Source organism: Diceros bicornis, chromosome 27, assembly GCF_020826845.1.
Source record: "Diceros bicornis minor isolate mBicDic1 chromosome 27, mDicBic1.mat.cur, whole genome shotgun sequence".
Lineage (NCBI taxonomy): Eukaryota > Metazoa > Chordata > Mammalia > Perissodactyla > Rhinocerotidae > Diceros > Diceros bicornis.
The window spans coordinates 27046876-27066030 of record NC_080766.1 but is presented as its reverse complement, the minus strand read 5'-3'; the positions used below and the strand labels follow the sequence as shown (position 1 = coordinate 27066030).

Sequence of the window (19155 nt, the reverse complement as noted above, 5' to 3'; positions counted from 1 at the left end):
AGCGCCGGAGAAGCGGAATAGCAGGAACTGTAGATGGCTCTCCAGGAAATTATTTTTTTAAAAAAATGGAAAACAGCTGTGCCTTTTTATATCTGACAGTCTCTGACTTGTGTCAGTAAGTACAGGTCTTAAACCTTTAAAGATTATCTTTATAAATGTGAAGTCAAAAAACAGCCAACTTGATGGCTTTAGCTCGCTTCAGAAGAGGAGTAGATTTTTACTACGGCATGCCATACTAGCTGACGACAAACCTGCCGAGGAGTACCTTTTGCAAGAGAGCCACAGATATTTCCTAATGGTGCAGGTGTGCTTAAACTAGTAAGATGGGTGGAGATGGGCTTGGGGAAGGTAGAGTAGTACGAAGAAACAGCCCAGTCCTCTTCAAACGAAGCTAAGCTAAGTGGAACTCCTTGTATTTAAATAATTGTAGGTGTTGAAACAGAGAATTTGATTTAATGATGGCACTATTTAACGGTAATGGAGGAAGTCTAGTGCTCAGGTGGTTTCTCTGACCTCCCCTGAAGCAGCTGTACTCCAGCCACCTGTGGCAGGCAGCAGCCTGGGGTCACCAGTGCGATTGCCTGTCTAAGGAGGGAAGGGACTGACCCTTTCAGCACATGCTTCATCTCCCTTTCTGTTTCCCTCCCGCCTCCACTCAGAGTTTAGTTGAATTTTACCTTTCATGATCTCACACCTATTTTCTCATACACTTTATCTGTCTTGCAACTCTTTGGAGTTTGCTTGAGCATTCGAGTCTCTTCATTCATTATGTAAACAAAAGGATTCTGTTTGTGACTGCACTGCAACAATACTGCATTAAGCAGCCTACTCCCGTGCTGTACATGGTGGGGTTGTGCACTTGTGGCTAAATTTTGGCCAGGGAAGTGCTCGCTTTTTTTCCAGCTGAACCCTATAGTGGTCATGGATGTTGACCAACGCCTCACCTTCCTCTTTCTGGTGCGACTGCCCCACCTCTGCCAACTCCAGCCTTTACCCATCACTTTGGCCTGCCAGTGCACTCCGCCTCCTGCGCTGACCATTTGGGCCACCTTATGTGTTTATTACAAGTGACCGCAACCTTCTAGGCTTTTAGCTGTTTAAAATGCCTTTTCTCTCTCTTGCGTGGTGTTATGGGCTGAATTGTGTTGAAGCCCTAACCCCCAGAACCTCACCATGTGATTGTATTTGGAGATAGGACCTTTCAAAGGGGTTAAAAGTTAAAATGAGGCTGTTAAGGTGGGCCAGAATCCAATGTGACTGGGGTCTTTATAAGAAGAAATTGGAGTTGAAGGAGTTGAAGAAAGTACAAAAAACTGGAAAGGGACATGTGTCGGTTACTTATTTAATGCTACCTTTAATAATAATAATAACCAGAGATGGCTTCTGGTCTAGGCAATTTTTACTTATTTAAATCCATTTAGTGTAGGGTTTTTGGCTGTTACTGTTTCTCTGCCCTTGGTGTAGCAGAACTATAAATGCTTCTCTGGTTAGGTGCTGCATGTGTGAGTTTTGGGGGAGGGGGGCGTTCTGTGGGCTAGGAGGTCTCTGCATTGTACACCTGACCTTAAATGGGAGGTCCAGTCCAACTCCATCTCTTCTAGACTCCCCTCAGCTCCCACCTCAGTGGTATATCCACAGTCTCTCATTTCTAATGTTTGCTCTCGGGAGACACTGGCCAGAGGGCTCAACGCCGACCACTGTCAACCATGCCTACTTGACCACAGGAAACTCACAAATCCTTGCCCTAAGAAATGGGAAAATAGGTGCTTCACCATTTCCCCTGCTGTATTCCTTGATATCTTTTTCCAACTCTCACCGTGCTCAAATAGCTAGTTCCTTCTTCGCAGATGCCTTCAATTTTTGCAAGTGAGTCTCTAAAATTCTCTTGGTTTGAGGTGAGCTGGGGAATAGAACTCACAACTTTGACAAACTCATTCTCTCACACAATTTGGACATTTCATTCTCTCCATTTCTCCCATCCGCAATCCATCCATACACACTTCAGTTTATATGGACTTTGTGTGGTGAGGTAAAGGGGAGAGGACTGGGGTAATGATTCAGGGTAGCACCACCGTCTCTTCATGAACACTGAAGGGGGTATTTGAACCCAAATTATTAATGGTTTTTTTAAGAAAGCGGGGTACTTATCTTCAGCCTTGAGGCCACAAAAAGTCCTAGTCAATATTTTGTTACATGAATATATCATTATGTATAAAACTTTTCCTTATTTTCTCTGTTATATGTTATCCTAAAATTTAGAAAAATAAGTCTCTTGACCTACAGCAACTTAAGTATAATTCACAGTAGTTAAATATTTGGAAGGAAAGTGACTTGGAGAATGAAAAGTTAAATGGCAGGGGCAACTTTAGGAATCCAACTACAGATCTTAGAAAATCTCAATTTTTACACCATCTTGAAGAAACACTTACAATAGCACATTCAATGTTGCAGACCTCATAAGGTGGAGCTTTAAACCAGTCTTCTCTCAGTCTTAGAGGAGTTAAACAGGTCCTTTGTTGACACAACTATTCACTTGTTTTGAGAGCCTTTTCTTAGTGGAAAGTATAAAGACATTTTATACTCTAGCATGTCTTAATTAGTACTTTTTTTTCAAACTTGGTCAAAATAAAAATATGGCATGTATTAAAGTAATAAGATTAAATAGAAAGTATCAACAAATAAAAGTTTATAGTTTACCTTTAATTTCCTGACCAGTTATTGCTATTAAAAGTGTCACAAACCCTTATAGAACAAGAAATGAAGGATGGAAAATTAAATTTTAAAACTCGAAAGTTGGAAAAATATCTTAAGGTCTTTTTGAGAACTATGTGGAAATGGACACCTAATAACTAAAAGGAGTAGCATAAGAGAAAAATAATTTCTGTCCAGCCTTAATTCATGGAGCACTCATCGTGTAACTTTGTATAATAAATGAACTAGATTATGATAACATTGCAGAATACAATATTCTATAAATATTTTTAAATCTATGGAGAAATCTTATCAATAAATATTCCTTTAAATTGTCCTTTGGCAGTTTGATTTTTGCTATTTGAAATCTTTTAATTTTTAAAAATTCATTCAGCATTTATTAGACACCGACTACACATTAGGTACTGTTAAATGCTTTGGAGCGTATAAAGATGTATAAAATATAAAACATGGTTCTTTTCTCAAAGTCTTCCAGATTGGTGGTGACACCAGATAATGTACATACATAACTGTATGATAGAATAAAACCCACCAAGTGCCATAAGACAATCCAGTGCTATGGAAATTCAGAGAGGAAAGAAACTTCTTCCTGCAGGAGGAATGAGAGAAGGCTTCATAGAGAAGGTCGGATTTGAGCTGTCCCTTAAAGAGTAAATAGGATTTACATATCTTGTGATTAGGAGAATCAGCATTCCAGTGGAGGAAGCATTGAAAGTAAATGTATAGAGAAAAATTGTGTGGTTCAGTTAGTTCAGTTTGATGGATGCATAAGGCAACCAAGGAGGAATAGTGGAACATGTGGCTGGACAGGTAGGTGGTGACAGTATGACAAGATGTGTATGTGTTGGGGGTTGTGGGGAGGCCTTGATTCCAGGCTAAGGAGTTTTAGACTATGTAAAGGAAAAGAGTGAAAAGTTTTTAGCAAAGAGAAGGAGAGAAAGGAGTTGACGTTTAAGCGGGTTATCTGGCAGTAACTGACTGATGGGGTGGGGGAAAGGACAGTCTAGAGGGCAAAGGAGCCTTTAGAAAAGGAGATTGAAATTGTGACAGAGAGAGTACTTGAGGGAGGAAGGTCCCAGAAGACAAAAGGTGAGATAGTAACAAAAACCTAAGATGAAAGGATTAAGGTAGTGACAGTCATCAAATGTGCCAGTGAATGATGGAGTTAATGAATAAATGGGAGGTTAAAGATGGAGAGATTTAGAGAGAGAGAGAGTGGTAGTGGTAGGGATAGAATTTAAACATATTCATCGTGGTTAGTTTCGATCTTTTCAAAAATAAGATTAGAGATTTGGGCATCTGTGATGAGGGGAAAGTGGATGAGAATGAAATGGCCCACCATGGCGTTTAGACTGGGTGGGGGGTGAGGAGTGGGGGATGGGCCAGGGATTACTGAAGCTGAAGGCATGGTGTGGTAGGAGAGAGGAATTTGAGAATTTAAAAGGAAGGAATGTTGAAGGCAGAGAAAAAAACATCTTGTGTGAAACATCCTGGCTCAGAGGGCTCTGGGTCACGTGGACCCCGATTCCTCACTTAGCTCTGTGAACTTGGCAGTCACTGACCCTTGGAGTCTCAGTTTCCTCCTCTGTAAAATGATGACACTTCCCACTTTATAATATCTTTGAGTGAGATTTTATATACCCTCACCTCATCCAGCCCCACCTCTGACATACGTAAAGTGTTCAATAAACAGTTTTGACTTTTTTCAGAGCATTTTTTTCAGCTTTTGAGAGGTTGGCAGGCATCCAGGCTGAGAGATGATGAGATTCTAATCTTCCACCGCTAAAGAGCCAGCCTTGTGGCTACAGATGGTAAGGGTGTAGTTTCCTGGGTTTTATTAACCATAGGTGGATGACTCTTCCTCTGCACCATTAAGTGGGGCTAAAAACTTGAACCAGTTCAGCTATTTTTATTAATGTAGACTTTAATCAAATAAAACCACTTGTGAGATGAAGGAAGTTCTTTGCAAAGTTGTTTTGAAAGACAATCGATTGTTCCAGATTTAGTTAGGTTAAACCCCCAACTAAAAATAAATTAAATCTAGTTACAATAGCAACAAGAATATGAAAACAAAACTTGCTATTAAAGATTCTAGAGCCCTAATCATTACACAACACAATTTCACTGCAGGAAAATAAAGTCAAAATGCTCCATAAATTACAGTGGGATTTTACCAATTGTTAGTGTTCAAGTCCCTCAAATAAAAGGTAAGTAGAAACACATGTCCAGACACAGGTGGATATACTTTTAATAAGTAAGTGGAAAATGAGTGCTCAATACCATATCCTTTCTGTAGGAGAAAGCATTCACACAATGATTTTTATTTTGTTGTATACAATATTTTAAGGTAATGTATAAAATATATTTGACACAAAGAAAGTGTTAGATGTTAACACTGCATAAGATGAATCTTGATATGCCTATATGATGGCTTAGAAGCTTTTCACCTATTAGTAAAGCTAAGGCACTACATATTTTCCCCACAATATGGATTTGCATAATTTCAGTTGAAGTAGTTGATCTTGTGTGCTGTGATGCCTGAAAAGGCATCTTGAAGACTCACATATCCCCTTGGCACTTGGCAATGCAAGAGGAAAGTATTCTTCAAACCAAAGCAAATCAAAGCATGGGCAACATTTAGCCTAATTTCTAACAAAAGTTATAGACAGGTGTTTTTTTCAAGCTTTACCACCAGGAGTTGGGAAACTATGCGTGTGGGCCAAATCCTGTCTGTGCCTGCTGTTTTTGTAAATAAAATTCTTTTGGAACACAAACATGCCATTTGTTTATTACTGTCTATAGCTGCTTTTGTGCTACAATGGCAGAGTTGAGTGGTTCTAACAGGGACTGTCTCGCCTGTATGGCTTAAGGTATCTACTCTGGCCCTTTACAGAAAATGTTTGAAGGGGTGTGGTGAGAAGCATTGAATGCCACAGACAAGTCGGGGGCAGGGAGGCACTCTGACACTGGGCATCTTCCTAGTGACCTGGTGTCCAGGCACACGGGTAGACACTCGGTGAGTGTTTAATCCATTTGTTTATCCAGGGAATCCTGGGACTTGTTTTGCCTATTTGGGCAAAAAAGAGCTGGCTCCTTTGGCTCCTTTAAAAGCAGCTTAACCAAGCTCAAAGTTGTCAAAGGTAGTGAGTGACCTTTTCATCCAGATTTGCCCAGAACTGGAAATGCCGTATGCATATTTTGTTTTAATATGAAGTGAATAATCAAAATAAGTTATAGATGATTATGCTTTTAACACGGCCTAACTGCTCTTCCTATTAAGTGGGTCATTGGAATCTTCACTTTATAACACTAGCCAGAGGGTTTTGTGATTAATCAATCAGTTGAGAAACCAGATGATTAGACCCATGTTTCATTTCAGTCACTATTTCTCCTGTGCCCTCTGTGTCAAGTGGGGCGCCAGGTGCAGGGAGCCCCCATGAGCTTTTTTTTTTTTAATCTCATTTTACTTGTCAGATAACCACTTCTCCCCTCCATATTCCCGGCTTTATGATAAGCAGGATTGGCCAACCACTGGCCATAACAGCAGGAGACTCAGCACAATCCTTAGAGACATAGATGTGAAGTCACCATCACACAGGGAAAGGTATCTGCAGGGTTACGTGTGTAGGCTCCAGTGGTGAGTTCTGACGTCAAGGTCACTGATCTTCAAAGGAGTCTTAGGGGAAGAAAATAGCAACAAGCAGCTCTGGGGGTGAAATAAGACACTTGGGTTTGTGTTTGACTCTCAAAATTATGTTTAATGAAGAAATCAGTGAGACACACCAGGTAAGTGAGCTCTGGTTGTTAGATGTTTTTCTTCATGTTGCTTTTGGTTCTCAGAAATGAAAGTAAACGCAAATTACAAATCTTGGGTATGAGACCCAGTCCTGCTACTTCCCTTCTGTGGATATATTAGTGATAAATGAGCAGCAGAATAAGGGTTATATTAGGGGAGAAAAAAGGATTCTGGTGGAAATGAGACCAGAGGTTCCTTTTGCATCTGTCAGGAGTATTTTCTGAACCCTCCAAACCAGACTCCTGCACAGAGGGTACATGCAGTTTACATTTTCGTGCTCTGTGGATTAATTTCACAATCAGTTTCATATATTTTAGTAATTTTCTCTAGAAGTTAGAATATTTAACATTTCACAAACCCCAGAATATTACAAAGTATTTTGATTCTTTTAACTTAGTCCAGACGCAAGAAGCCAGACTGCATTTTAGGTGGTGACAGAACTGTTTGTTTAAAATAACAATTTCAAGTGATTTTGTGGTCATAAAATTTATAACGAAATACCAATTTCATCTCCTCATGTACCTCTTTGCAAATGTAAGACAAAGCAGAGTTTTATAATCTTTTAATAATTTGTGCAACAACTGTGGTTTTGGTGTATCTCAAAGGTGGGATTCTTTTAAATTATGAAGGATTTTGTGTGCTTGAAATCCTGGGAAAAGAAAGAAAAATCAAGTTTAAATAGAATGTATTAATTCATAATTAAAGAAATATATATAAATCTTATGAGTATAAAGCTACATCCACTATGAGAATCTTACAGGTATAAACCAGCATATATTACATCTATTTTATGGGGAATTAAATAATTAAATGCTAGGAGACAAGGTCTTTGAAACTTTGCCTAAAGAGTAAAGAAGCAGGAGTGGGAATCAGCAGAAGAAATCTTGTTTGCGAGGGGTTTGCTCCTGGCGTCTAGTGCGTAGAGGTCAGGGGTGCTGCTAAGCATTCTACAACGCACAGGACAGCCCACCACAGCAAAGAATTATGTGAAATTGTAAGAATTCATTACGTAAGAATGATAAGAAATTGCCATTTCTTACATAAATTCTTATATAAGAAAATGTCAGTAGTACCAAGGTTAAGAAACCCTGGTCTAGGGCAAAACTAGAATTGGAGACTAGCTCCCAGCTGATGAGGGCAACTGAGAGGAAGACAAAGAAAAAGTAAAAGGCTTCTATTCTTCCAACTCAGCCACAAAGCGTCTGTTACTGTTTGGTGGGATGAGATTATTTCATTCCACACTCAAGGAGTATTTTCCACAAATTGTAGGAACAAATATGGAGTTACATATTGCTTGTCTGCTAATTAAAGAATAGTATGATTTCAGTGTAGTAAACTACAAAATAAAGTGACTCCTGTGATAGAATCTAGAGTAGACAATGGAAAAAAATAAAATTTTGACAGAAAATACTCTATGGAGCATTAAGTGAGTCTTAAATGTAGTGTTCTTTAGAATCACTTACGTGTTTAAAATACTGATGTCTAACCCCCAACCCCAAGCCCTACTGAAAGGAAATCTAAGAGAATCCCTGCCATAGAGTACTAAGAAATTCAGGAAACCAGCACTCCATTTCTTAAGAAAGGGCTGAGGCCTCTAAAAACATTGGAAACCTCCCTCCCCACCTCCCCCCCATATTCCTGAAAAAGAATCCAGGTTAAATATCTATCCAAAGAGCTACAAAATCTGAGACGATGGCATTTACTGCTTCACTGTAGTGCTTACAAATACAAAAGTACACAAGGTCTAAATTATGTTCCCTAAACCATCTGAGACAGATAATTATTGCATCACTTCAAGGATTTCTGAAATGCTCCTTTCAACAATAGAAGAGGATATTCCATATCCCTAAAATTCTCCAAGTGATTTGAATAACCAAAGGAGAGTGCAGGAACCACGGATCTGCTTAAAAGTGATCTTAGCTGACAAGAATCAAGGTCCCTCAGTCCCAGCTCGGCCACTGTAATCCTGTGAGAACTTGTGTCTTAATTTCCTCATCTATAAAATGGAGCTGATAATACCAGACCTAAGGATGCTAGGGAGGCTGACTAACAATAGAAAACCCCAGGAGAGAAAACAATGGTATGGTAAAGCCCCACTGCTCCGCGTATGCTGGGCAACTTGATCATGCCATCCCAGACAGGGGATGGAAGCTAGCTCTTTCTAAAGACCAGCGGTAGACATGAGTACAAAGTGTATTAAAAGTGAAAATTCATCCCTTCCACACAGTTACTTCGCTTTCCTGCCCTATTCCCTCAACACATCCGTTCTATAAATATGCTTTAAACATACTCACATTTTCACTCATTGCAGTGGCTTTTGATGCAGAACTGCTCCTCCTGGTTATAGAATATAAAAGACAATATTTACTACATGATCACCTCCAATTCTGGAACACACACCATCTATTAGTTAATGCTACCTCCATACATTTTCGCAGCAGGAAGAGGAACATTTATCTTAGCCAGGTAGAAAAAAAGCCAGCAATCTCAACTGAATTTCTTATACACAATATTCACTGAGAAAGCCATGCAACAAAGTATCAGTGTGTGTGAAGCCCTGCCTATTTAATTGTAGCCTAGGGCAGGTATACTAAAGATTTTTGTGGAATGGGGACACCAGAGACTTAACTAACTTTTAACTTATCAATGATCAATGAAGTATGATCATTATAATCTCACAATTCACTTTTTCCATGGAAAGAAAGTTTTACATGGTGACTAGGGTTCCAGTCATCTGTTATGGGCTGAATTGTGTCTCCCTCAAACATTCATATCTCGAAGTCCCAATCACCAGTACCTTAGAATGTGACTGTATTTGGAGATAGGGTCTTTAAAAAGGTAATTAAATAAAAATGAGGTCATTAGGATGGGCCCTACCTAATCCAGTATGACTGGTGTCCTCATAAGAAGAGGAAATCTGGGCACAAACATAGAGGGAAGACGATATGAAGACAGGGAGAAGGCAGCCATCTATAAGCCAAGGAGAGAGGCCTGGAATAGATCCTTCCCTGACAGCCCTCAGAAGGAACCAACCCTGCTGTCACCTTGATCCTGGACTTCCAGCCTCCAGAACTGTGAGAAAATAAATTTCTGTTGTTTAAGCCACCCAGTCTGTGGCACTTTGTTACAGCAACCCTAGCAAACTAATACAACATCCAATTTATTATCCAACAAATTTTAAAGGCCATGAATTTGACAAATGGGAGATTTGTCTAGGAATAAAGATATTGCCTCCCAGATCTGCCTGGGTTAACAGAGACACTGTGACTGAAGGGAAGAATAACCTCCCTTACCACAGTAACGCCAACGTTTCCCCATATGTAAGATGATGTCTCTTTTCTGCTCCAAACCCTCCAATTACTTTCCATTTTACTCAATAAAAGTGGAAATCCTCACACTTGCCTAGGGTATGACAGGAGGTAGCTATATCCTCAGGCTACCTGCTTTTCTGAACTCACCCCTTTTGCTACTGCTAGTCCTGATAACTCAGACCTCATCCTGGACATGTACTGGGATATTATGAGGGTCAGAAACCAGCGCTGAGCAGCAAGTCTGGGAAAAGGAAATCAATGGCAGCTAAGTTTTCAAAAGACTTAGGAGATGACAAAGTATACGAAGCCATGGCAGCTGAGAGTAGAGGGGAATATCCATAGACTCAAAGCTGGGTTTGCCATTTCCAGATGTACAAGAAGGACAGTCACAAATCAAGTGCACATAAACTGAGGACTTTGGTGATCTCATGCCCTTAAATTTCCTAATGACTCCAAAATTTCTAACTCTAGTTAAGACATTTCCCCAAACTCCAGATTCATATACCGTTACTTACTGATTATCTCTACTTGAAAGTCTAATAGGCATCTCAAATATTAAAATTCCAAACACTCCAGACCGCTCTACCTACCCCACCACCACTCCCAAACCTGCTCCTCCTGAAATCTTTCACACTTCTGTAAATGGTAACTCCATCCTTCTCAGAGCCTTGGAGCCATCTTTGATTTCTCTCTTTTTCTCACAACCCACATCCAATCAATCAGCAAATTGTTAAAAACATATCCAGAATCCTATCACTTCTCAACATGTCCAACACTACCGCTTTGGAACCAGCTGCCATTTGCTCTTACCTAGATTATTGAATAGTTGCCTAACTGGTCTTCTGCTTCCTCCACCCTTTGTCACCCTATAGTTTATTCTCAACAGAGCAGTATGTATGAGCTTTAAAGAATTAAGAAAGATATGCTACTTTTCCTCTCAAAGTCCCCCAATGACCCCATCTTACTCAGAACCAAAGCCCAACTCCTCACAACTGCCTACAAGGGGCTCTATATGATCTGGCCCCCGATATTTCTGTGCACTCATCTCTTCCCTCCGTGTCCTCACTCTGTTCAGCCACACTGGTCCCCCTGATGTTCTTCAGATACTCCAGGCATGCCCAGCCTTGAGATCTTTCCACTTGTTCTCCCCCTTTGGCTTGAACACTCTTCTCATGGATATCTTCATGACTTGCTCCCTCAGCTCCTTCAGGTCTTTCTCAAACATTACCTCATCAGTGAGGCCCTCCCTAACCACCCTATTTAAAAGGACAGTCACCACTCCTACCCTGTGCATTCTCTATTCTCTCCTGCTCAATTTTTTTCCATAATACCTATCACAATCTGACATACTGTAGAGTTTATGTATGTGGTTACTGCCCACCTTTCTCTACTAGAATGTAAACTCCATGAGGCAGAGGGCTTTTTGTCCTGTTTTGTCCACTGCTACATCGCCAGTCCCTAGGACTGTGGAGGGCACAGAATTGGTATTCAATTAAATGTAAAAATGATGGTTAAGTAAAATTTTATTTGAAAATTTTCAATTTAGCAAAATACAACAAATATTTTTTTTAAGTAATATTATGGAAATGCCTATGAAGTCAGATTAGTAACTATATTTCTTCTCTGGGTAATTAAACATCATTGACAAGGCAGGAGGTGCAATATATTTCTCGATAAACTTGAGTAACTTCCCATAGGATTAAACCTTCACAAATAACCCAACTTCCCACTTTTGACTTTAAACAGATAATTAACAGAAAATTAGCTGATATTGGGGGAAATATGAGGGAAAGACATGCATTTTAAGAAAATATACTTACTGAAAGGAGGTTTCTTCTACAAAAGAATAAGTACATGTCATTAATGCAAGAGTTAATATGGTATGATACAGATTCATATAAAAGTGAATTTTGGCTTAATTTGTGTTTCTCAATTTGATTCTCACTTGCTGACATTTGTACCTTCTAAATCAAGGGTTGACAAACTTTTTCTGTAAAAGGTCACATGCCAAATATTTTAGGCTTTGTGGGCCAAGACGTAAAATCAAGGATATTATGTATATACTTATATAACAAGAGAGAAAACAAATTTCCAAAAACTTTTATTGATAAAATTCAAAATATAATAACAATCAAAGTCTTGTAGTACAGGTCTACTAATTAGAAGCAGGGAATTCTTTTGCGGGGATAACATTTCTCTTAATTGGAGTTTGAAGTTACTATTCCCTATTATCAAATAGATTGCAAATGTTCATCTGTAACAACCATTCTGAGCTTGTAGCCCATAGAAAAACAGGCAGCAGCCCAGATTTGGTCCACAGGTCATAGTTTGCCAACCCCTGTCCAAAATGCAAGTTCAAGAAAATGGTTCTCTTGGATAAATTTTCTGCCAGATGAAAATGGGAGTGACATTCTTAACTAATGAACTACAAATATTCAAGTCAAAGCTTTAATTAATTCAGTATTAAAAAAAATTTGTTTACCAAGTCTTCATTAAAAATACTCAGGTATTCTTTGCAAGCATAGATAAACATGACAAGCATTTTGAATGAGTGGTCTTATCTGTCTGTGCTGTCACTGGTGACCAGCAGGGGGACTCAGCCCAATTCCATTCATAAAGTTATTGTACACTGGACTAGATTGGGGCACCATACAAAAGAACTGCTATTAACTTACAGAGCAGTTATTCTTAATTACCACAGGGAACATCCTTGAAACCATGTTCAGGGAAACATTTTATGACACTAGGTATTACTAGAAACGCCTTTTAAATTTGTTTTCTTTTGGTATAAAATATCTTTTAAACCTAAATTCCAAATGTTCACTGTAAAACAAAGGGTCTAAAACCTGTTCATACTGTAAATTTATTTACTATTCTATTAAAAAATTCTACTTTATACACTATTCCCAACAGACTTGATAGAGTTCTGCAGCTTTTGAGCTCTCAAATAATTTTAAAAACTGAGAGTGAAGAAATGCATTAAGAGACTAAAACAGCTTATTTTTTAATTTCATCCATTTACATCAAACCTATTGCATCACCAAATGAGGGTCTGGAGTTACAGGAGGTCTAAATTTGAAGAACTAAAAACCTTGCCTAGAAGTAACTCTAATACAATAGGTTTCTAGTTTTTACTGAACAATTCTCTTCTGAATACAGTTGTGCCAAATTTGACATTCAACATTCCACTGTTCCATAGTGATAAAACATTTTGCACATTTATTTCAATAAAATTTCTTATCACAAATCTAGGAATCAATTTACATCTTGAGATACACAATTCCTAACTTAAAAGGATCTTAAATATATGTCAATACTACCGATATCTGTCCACATTGACTATCGCTCAGGATCGCTGCACTATGCCACTCCAGGGTGCCTCTCGCTTGTTCTGTGGTGCTTCCGGGAATGCTGCAAAGAGGCAGCTCTGCCTTTCCTCCCTATGTTTGCAGGTGCTTCATGACTCACCTGCATGTCCTCTTGGACATTTTCTACTGCAGAAAAATCAATGAAAAATATTCTCCAGTTTCTTAGAACTTCTTTGGAGAAACAGTGTCTCGTAAGAAAACTCTATATCCACAGGGAGTTGTCTAGCAAGGAAGGGTGAAACTCACTTACTTGAAAAGTAGCCTTTCCTCTGAGCATAGCACACGCCAAGGCCACAGACGGAAATCACTAAGGCCACAACTACTACAGCTGCTATGATGCCACTTATGTTGAGATCATCTGGAATGCAAAATAAAGCATGCATGAATTTGTGTTAGTAGATGGACAGATGCAGTCATTAAATTGAGAAAGTTCAAAAATCTCCCCTTTGCTGCTATATCCATGTTTACCCATGCTTTTGAAGCCTGTTCAGCTAACGCACTTCTGGGACACGTTTCAAAATTGATTGAAAATATTAACAGAACTAAGTTTTGCAAGAATCTTAAATTTACAAAAGTCCTCTGATCCAGAAATAAAATGTACAGTACTCTCTTGCATTCATTTGGAGATGTGATAATTCAAACAACTAAATAGGTTGAAAATGACCTTTGAAGTTCAGTGAGTTCAAGTACTACTACCACATCCCCCCAAATTCTACTTAAAATTCTTCTATATCATCATCTGTGTCAATTTCACAAATATGGAAAACTCATTCAGCTGCAAAGAAAGCTCATGCTACTGTTGTTCTATAAAACTACGTGTCAGAAACTTCTTTCTGGAATTTAAATGGGCTTGTATGTATGTGTACACACACACATATACAAACCCACACACATATATGCCATTAAACTGTCATCCCATTAAGTTAAAAATGAATTAAACTCCTCAAGGCTTTTTCCTGCTGCTGTTGAGTCATCTCCCCTCTAACCTAATACAACTGGACTTTATGGACCCAAGTTTGAAATCACTACGATGTTACCAACTTGTGAAGTTTGTTCAGCTATAGAGTCTGTTGCCCAAAAATTAGATGATTAACCTTCCAAGGTTCATATTTCTGCAGTTGGGAACTGCATCAAAAATAGTCTCATTCAAGTCATTAATAAAATGAGGAACATGACTTTGTTAGGGAAAGAACTATGTAACCGGCTGTTAGACGCCTCTCTTCACATGAAGCAATTTATTAGCATCTCTGGGTGACAGATCAATCTACATGTGAATCTCTCTAAACATTTAATTTGTGTTACATTCCTCCATCTTGCCCATAAGGATTTCATGAGCCACACTCTTCTGTCATTTAGATACTTCCTATGTATTGATTAACATGTAAATTACCTGTACTTTTTTTTTCTTTCTTTTCCGTGAGGAAGATTCGCCCTGAGCTAACATCTGTTGACAATCTTGCTTTTTTTTGTTTTTGTTTTGGCTTGAGGAAGATTAGCCCTGAGCTAACATCTGTGCCAGTCTTCCTCTATTTTGTATGTGGGTTGCCACCTTAGCATGGCTGACGAGTGGTGTAGGTCCACGCCTAGGATCTGAACCTGCAAACCCGGGCCACTGAAGCAGAGCACGCTGAACTCAACCACTACACCACTGGGCCAGCCCCTACTTCCACTTTTTAAAGGAGCCATTCCTCAAAGGGTTCTTTTTTAATTTTATTTATTTATTTATTTTTCCCCTAAAGCCCCAGTAGATAGTTGTATGTCATAGCTGCACATCCTTCCAGTTGCTGTATGTGGGACGGGGCCTCAGCACGGCCGGAGGAGCGGTGTGTCGGTGCGCGCCCGGGATCCGAACCCGGGCCGCCAGCAGTGCAGCACGCGCACTTAACCGCTAAGCTATGGAGCCGGCCCCTCAAAGGGCTCTTTTTAAAAGCAAGTATTAATTATCGTAAGATTAAACAACTTGGAGAAAATATTAGGTGGCATTTTCTAAACAGTAATTTTAGATATTTTAAAGCAGTATGCATTTTAAGATTTTTAAAGAAATATTATTTGAGTCTGCTTATCATAAAACTTTCTGGTCTTAGGATTCTTTCCTAATGCCAAATGTTGTTAATTTTCTCAGGTACCTCTGAAATATTAACTAGTTTTTTAAAAAGGAAACTTGATAAATCTTTTGAGAGGCTGAGTAATTTGACCAGAGTAGGCAACATTAATTATTGCTTGGTATAAACTTAGTTCATATTTGCTTGGGCACTGAGAGGTCAGTGAGATTTAGCTTTTTTTTTTTTTTTACTGGGATAAAAAATAGCAGAGAGGGAAAAAAATCCACAATAATCAAATCTAAGGCAAAATTAAATTAGTAACTAATGAAACTCCTGAGAACTGACTGTGCCTACTATTTTCTTTGTAGTAGTCAATGAATTTGACAGCTACAAAGGGTTCAACCTAAGAGCTATTATCTGACAAAAAACTGTCCTGTGGTTTGTCAATGAACTTGACATCTATGAAGGAATCAACCTAATGGCAAATTTTGACAAAAAACTGTCTTATCTGGTAAGTGCTAAGTCATGGTATAAATTTTATTTTATTTTCTTCAATGAAATGGAAGATAGAAGACTTGTAAGTTAGAGGTAAGTTGTTTTCATCCCATTTGGGATTTATTGTGAGATACTGAGCAAGTCATATAACACCTTATGCCTCACTAAAGAGAAAAATGTAACAACACACAGGAAAATATTTTGTGTTCTTTCTTTGGGGAAAAAAAACGGCCACCATAGAAGGAAGTTATCATTATTCTAATTGAGGGAAAGGAACCAAACAGCTAAAATGCTAAGTGTGAGTGGGGTCTTCTGGAGTTGTGCAACGAGGCAGCCTGGGAACAATTAGCAAATCCATGATTTACTTTCTATACTTCAAAAAGGACTTCTTAGAACAGTTAACAGATTCTGCTTTTGGTTATAAGTCATTAGTGATAATTCACAAAAAAAATTGGACATGAGATTTCATGAATTCTTATGTATTTCAAAAGATGTAAATTCCAAACCAAGGGTGTGAACCACCTAGGATCAATGGATGAGCATTAAACAAATTTTAATTTTGAAGCTGACTTATACCAGAAAGAGTAGATATGTGGAAATCATGTTCAAATTGAACTAGTACTACCAGCAAAACACAATCTAGTAAATTTTATTTGTTATATATTTATTTACTGCATGCTAGGAAAAATGTAACTAGTATGTCGAAACCATGACATCACAGATATTATTTCCTAAGATGAGGATAAATTAGGCATTGAAATTAAGCATGACCGCTTAAAAAAATGGTAACAGTGCAGGTGGTACAAGGTTACAGCAAAAACCATGAGACTAGTGTGTGAATGAATGAAGTCAGGAAAACACTGGGTTAATGCATTCATTTCTAAACTTGTTCTGATGAATTTTTCTAATGATAACTGCAAAGCAGCATTGAGAGGGATACTTTCTGCTATTTTAAGCAATACTTATATTTGACTATAAATGGTAACACTTGAGTGAAATTAGTGGATGATATGTATCCCTGAATTTAAAAAAGACCTGAAATTCCAACTTACTTGTGGAAATTGGAATATACTATTGAATATCCTATACTTCAGGACACCCTGAAGTCTAATAAGATTATATTTTCTTAAAAAATAATGCTAAGAGTTCAACTGTACATAGACAATACAAATTAGTACGCACATATCTGCATATCTCCAAGTCCAATGAAAAATTTCTGACCCTACAAAGCTGAGGGCAAGCTTCTGAACCAAGGGGAACCCTCAGTATTCTACTTTAGGGTACAGTCCTCTTGAGTGACCTTTAATGCCTCTGGTACCATCTCCAGCTATGCCTCTCTTTCACACAACCATTTTCAAAACACATGGCTCTCACGCAAGGAAGAATTAAACCAAATTATTAAAAATAAAATGAAAAAGGAAATTTGCTCTGAAACTTATATAACCTGAAAAGATTCTTAAGCACTAATTTTATTGGATTCTAAGAAGCTTATTTTGTGAAATATAATATACGGCAGCTATGTTCTACAGCAAACTAGATCCGTAACTATATACAACGTGTCTTTTTTGAGAGCCTACTCTGAGATAAGTGTAAGCATAGTATTTCAGGGATTGAAAAAATTATCCACAACTGATAACCACAACTAAAATAGCTACCACTTATATAGTGCTCACAATATGCCAGTGCCATTCTAACACTTTCAAATATTGATTATTTTAATCTTCATAACAACCCTATGAAGACGGCATATTATTACTTCCATTTTGGGGAGACTGAGGCACAGAGGTTAAATAATTTGCCCAAGAGTATGTAGCCAGTAGAGGCAGAGCCAGAATTTGAATCCCCATACCAAATCCTTGACCCTGAGCAACTTATAGGACTCTTACCATTTGTTTGAAAGATTGCTATGAGCATATTTTATAAACAATTATGTGAAAAATTCAAAAATTTATAAAATACAATGCTAAATAGTCTCGGCTTGTTTGGGACATGGATTAAAAACAGCATCTTTACTCTTTGCAATACATTATGTCAAGCTAATTTTAAACATTCCCTCCCATTTATCCTTCAAATCACTCAGCCCTTTCCTACCCCTTGGTTCCTTCCATCCCCAAATATTTGCATGCTCTAATTGCAAACCATTCCTCCCAATATTTCATGCTTACCTACTTGCATTCGTTTCCCAGGACACCTGCGATGTCCAACAGAATTACGGGCTTCGCAGTAGTATTCTCCGCTGTCTAGTTTTGAAACAGTGTTAAATTGCTATTTGTGGAAGAAAAATATATACACTTTTAAGCATTAAATCTACAAGTAGACTCCTAAAAGAATCTTGTCCCTTGTGTTTTAGCATTAAGTTGGTCTTTCCTTTTTAATGACTTAGGACTTTATATCTTTACTGTGAATTCAAAAATCTGCCACACCTTCGAGGAGTACGTAGCTAAGCCTCCTATTTAATTTGACAGAGAAAAACTTAAATATATATGGAGAAGTGTCTTTTTTTGTGTGATACTGAGAAAGTAGTACAGTTAGGCAGGCCATGGGCATTTAGTATTACGTATTCTAGGTATGTCTAATTCCTAGGAGACGCCACTTGTAATGAAGGCCTCCTTGGCCTAAAAGGGCTAATGCAGTTTTCTAAGTCACAGCGAGTTCACCGCGGCAGCCAAAAACTAACACTTCCTCTAAAGAGCCAGAGTTACTACCAGGAAGTAGCTTAGGGCCTAGGAAAATCTCACTCAATGTAGTTTATAGAATTATAAATTCTATCAGTTACAAAATATTTGAAAATTCTGAAAAGATAAAGTCTAACCCTTGCTCCTTCCACTCCCTGCGAAAGCAACTGAAAGGTAAGACTTTGATATAACAGGCTTCATAATTGTTAATAGTAGTTTTATCCCCTTGGAGAATTTGTGGAGGGAATAAGGAAGGAAGGAGGATGGACAGAAGGAAGGAAGGAGGGAAGGAAGGATGGAGGATGGAAGGAAGAAACGAACGAACAAAGGAAGGAGAGAAGGAGGGATGGATGGAAGGATGGAGGATGGAAGGAACGAACGAACGAACTAATGAAGGAAGTGAGTTAGGAGGGAGGGAGGGAGGGAGGGAATGCAATGGGTCATGGACACGTTAAAGGATCCTGCAAGGACCAGTACAGAGGGGGAGGGGGTGCTCAGAATCATTCTTTCAGTAGTCGCCTGTCACATCCCCAGTACCACAGTGGTCCCTGCCAACAGCATCCATGAGAGCCATGAACCTCTAAGGAGCACCTCCTCACTGTGACAGATCCTCAGGTTATATCTGATCCTGAAAACAGCCAGGATTTCGACCTATTAGCTCCTTTTCTTCCCTCACTTTTCATTACTCACTACCTACATCCCCCCTGTTTCTGTATACTTCATTGTGGGATAGAAAGCTTTTCCGTGTGTATTTTT

At 38.6% G+C, this 19155-nt stretch overlaps 1 protein-coding gene across 1 annotated transcript in view; it reads right to left on the bottom strand.

Annotated features, from left to right (window-relative positions):
• Positions 1-6151: 6151 nt before the first annotated feature.
• Positions 6152-19155, bottom strand: part of JAM2 (junctional adhesion molecule 2) — a 61215-nt gene continuing 48211 nt past the window's right edge. Inside the window, exons 6-10 of the mRNA XM_058522956.1 lie at positions 17890-17989; positions 13438-13545; positions 11640-11655; positions 8803-8845; positions 6152-7157 (exon numbers count right to left, since the gene is read on the bottom strand). Coding sequence (XP_058378939.1) covers positions 7125-7157; positions 8803-8845; positions 11640-11655; positions 13438-13545; positions 17890-17989 — 300 coding nt within the window. The 3' untranslated portion in view covers positions 6152-7124. The remainder of the gene's footprint in view (positions 7158-8802; positions 8846-11639; positions 11656-13437; positions 13546-17889; positions 17990-19155) is intronic.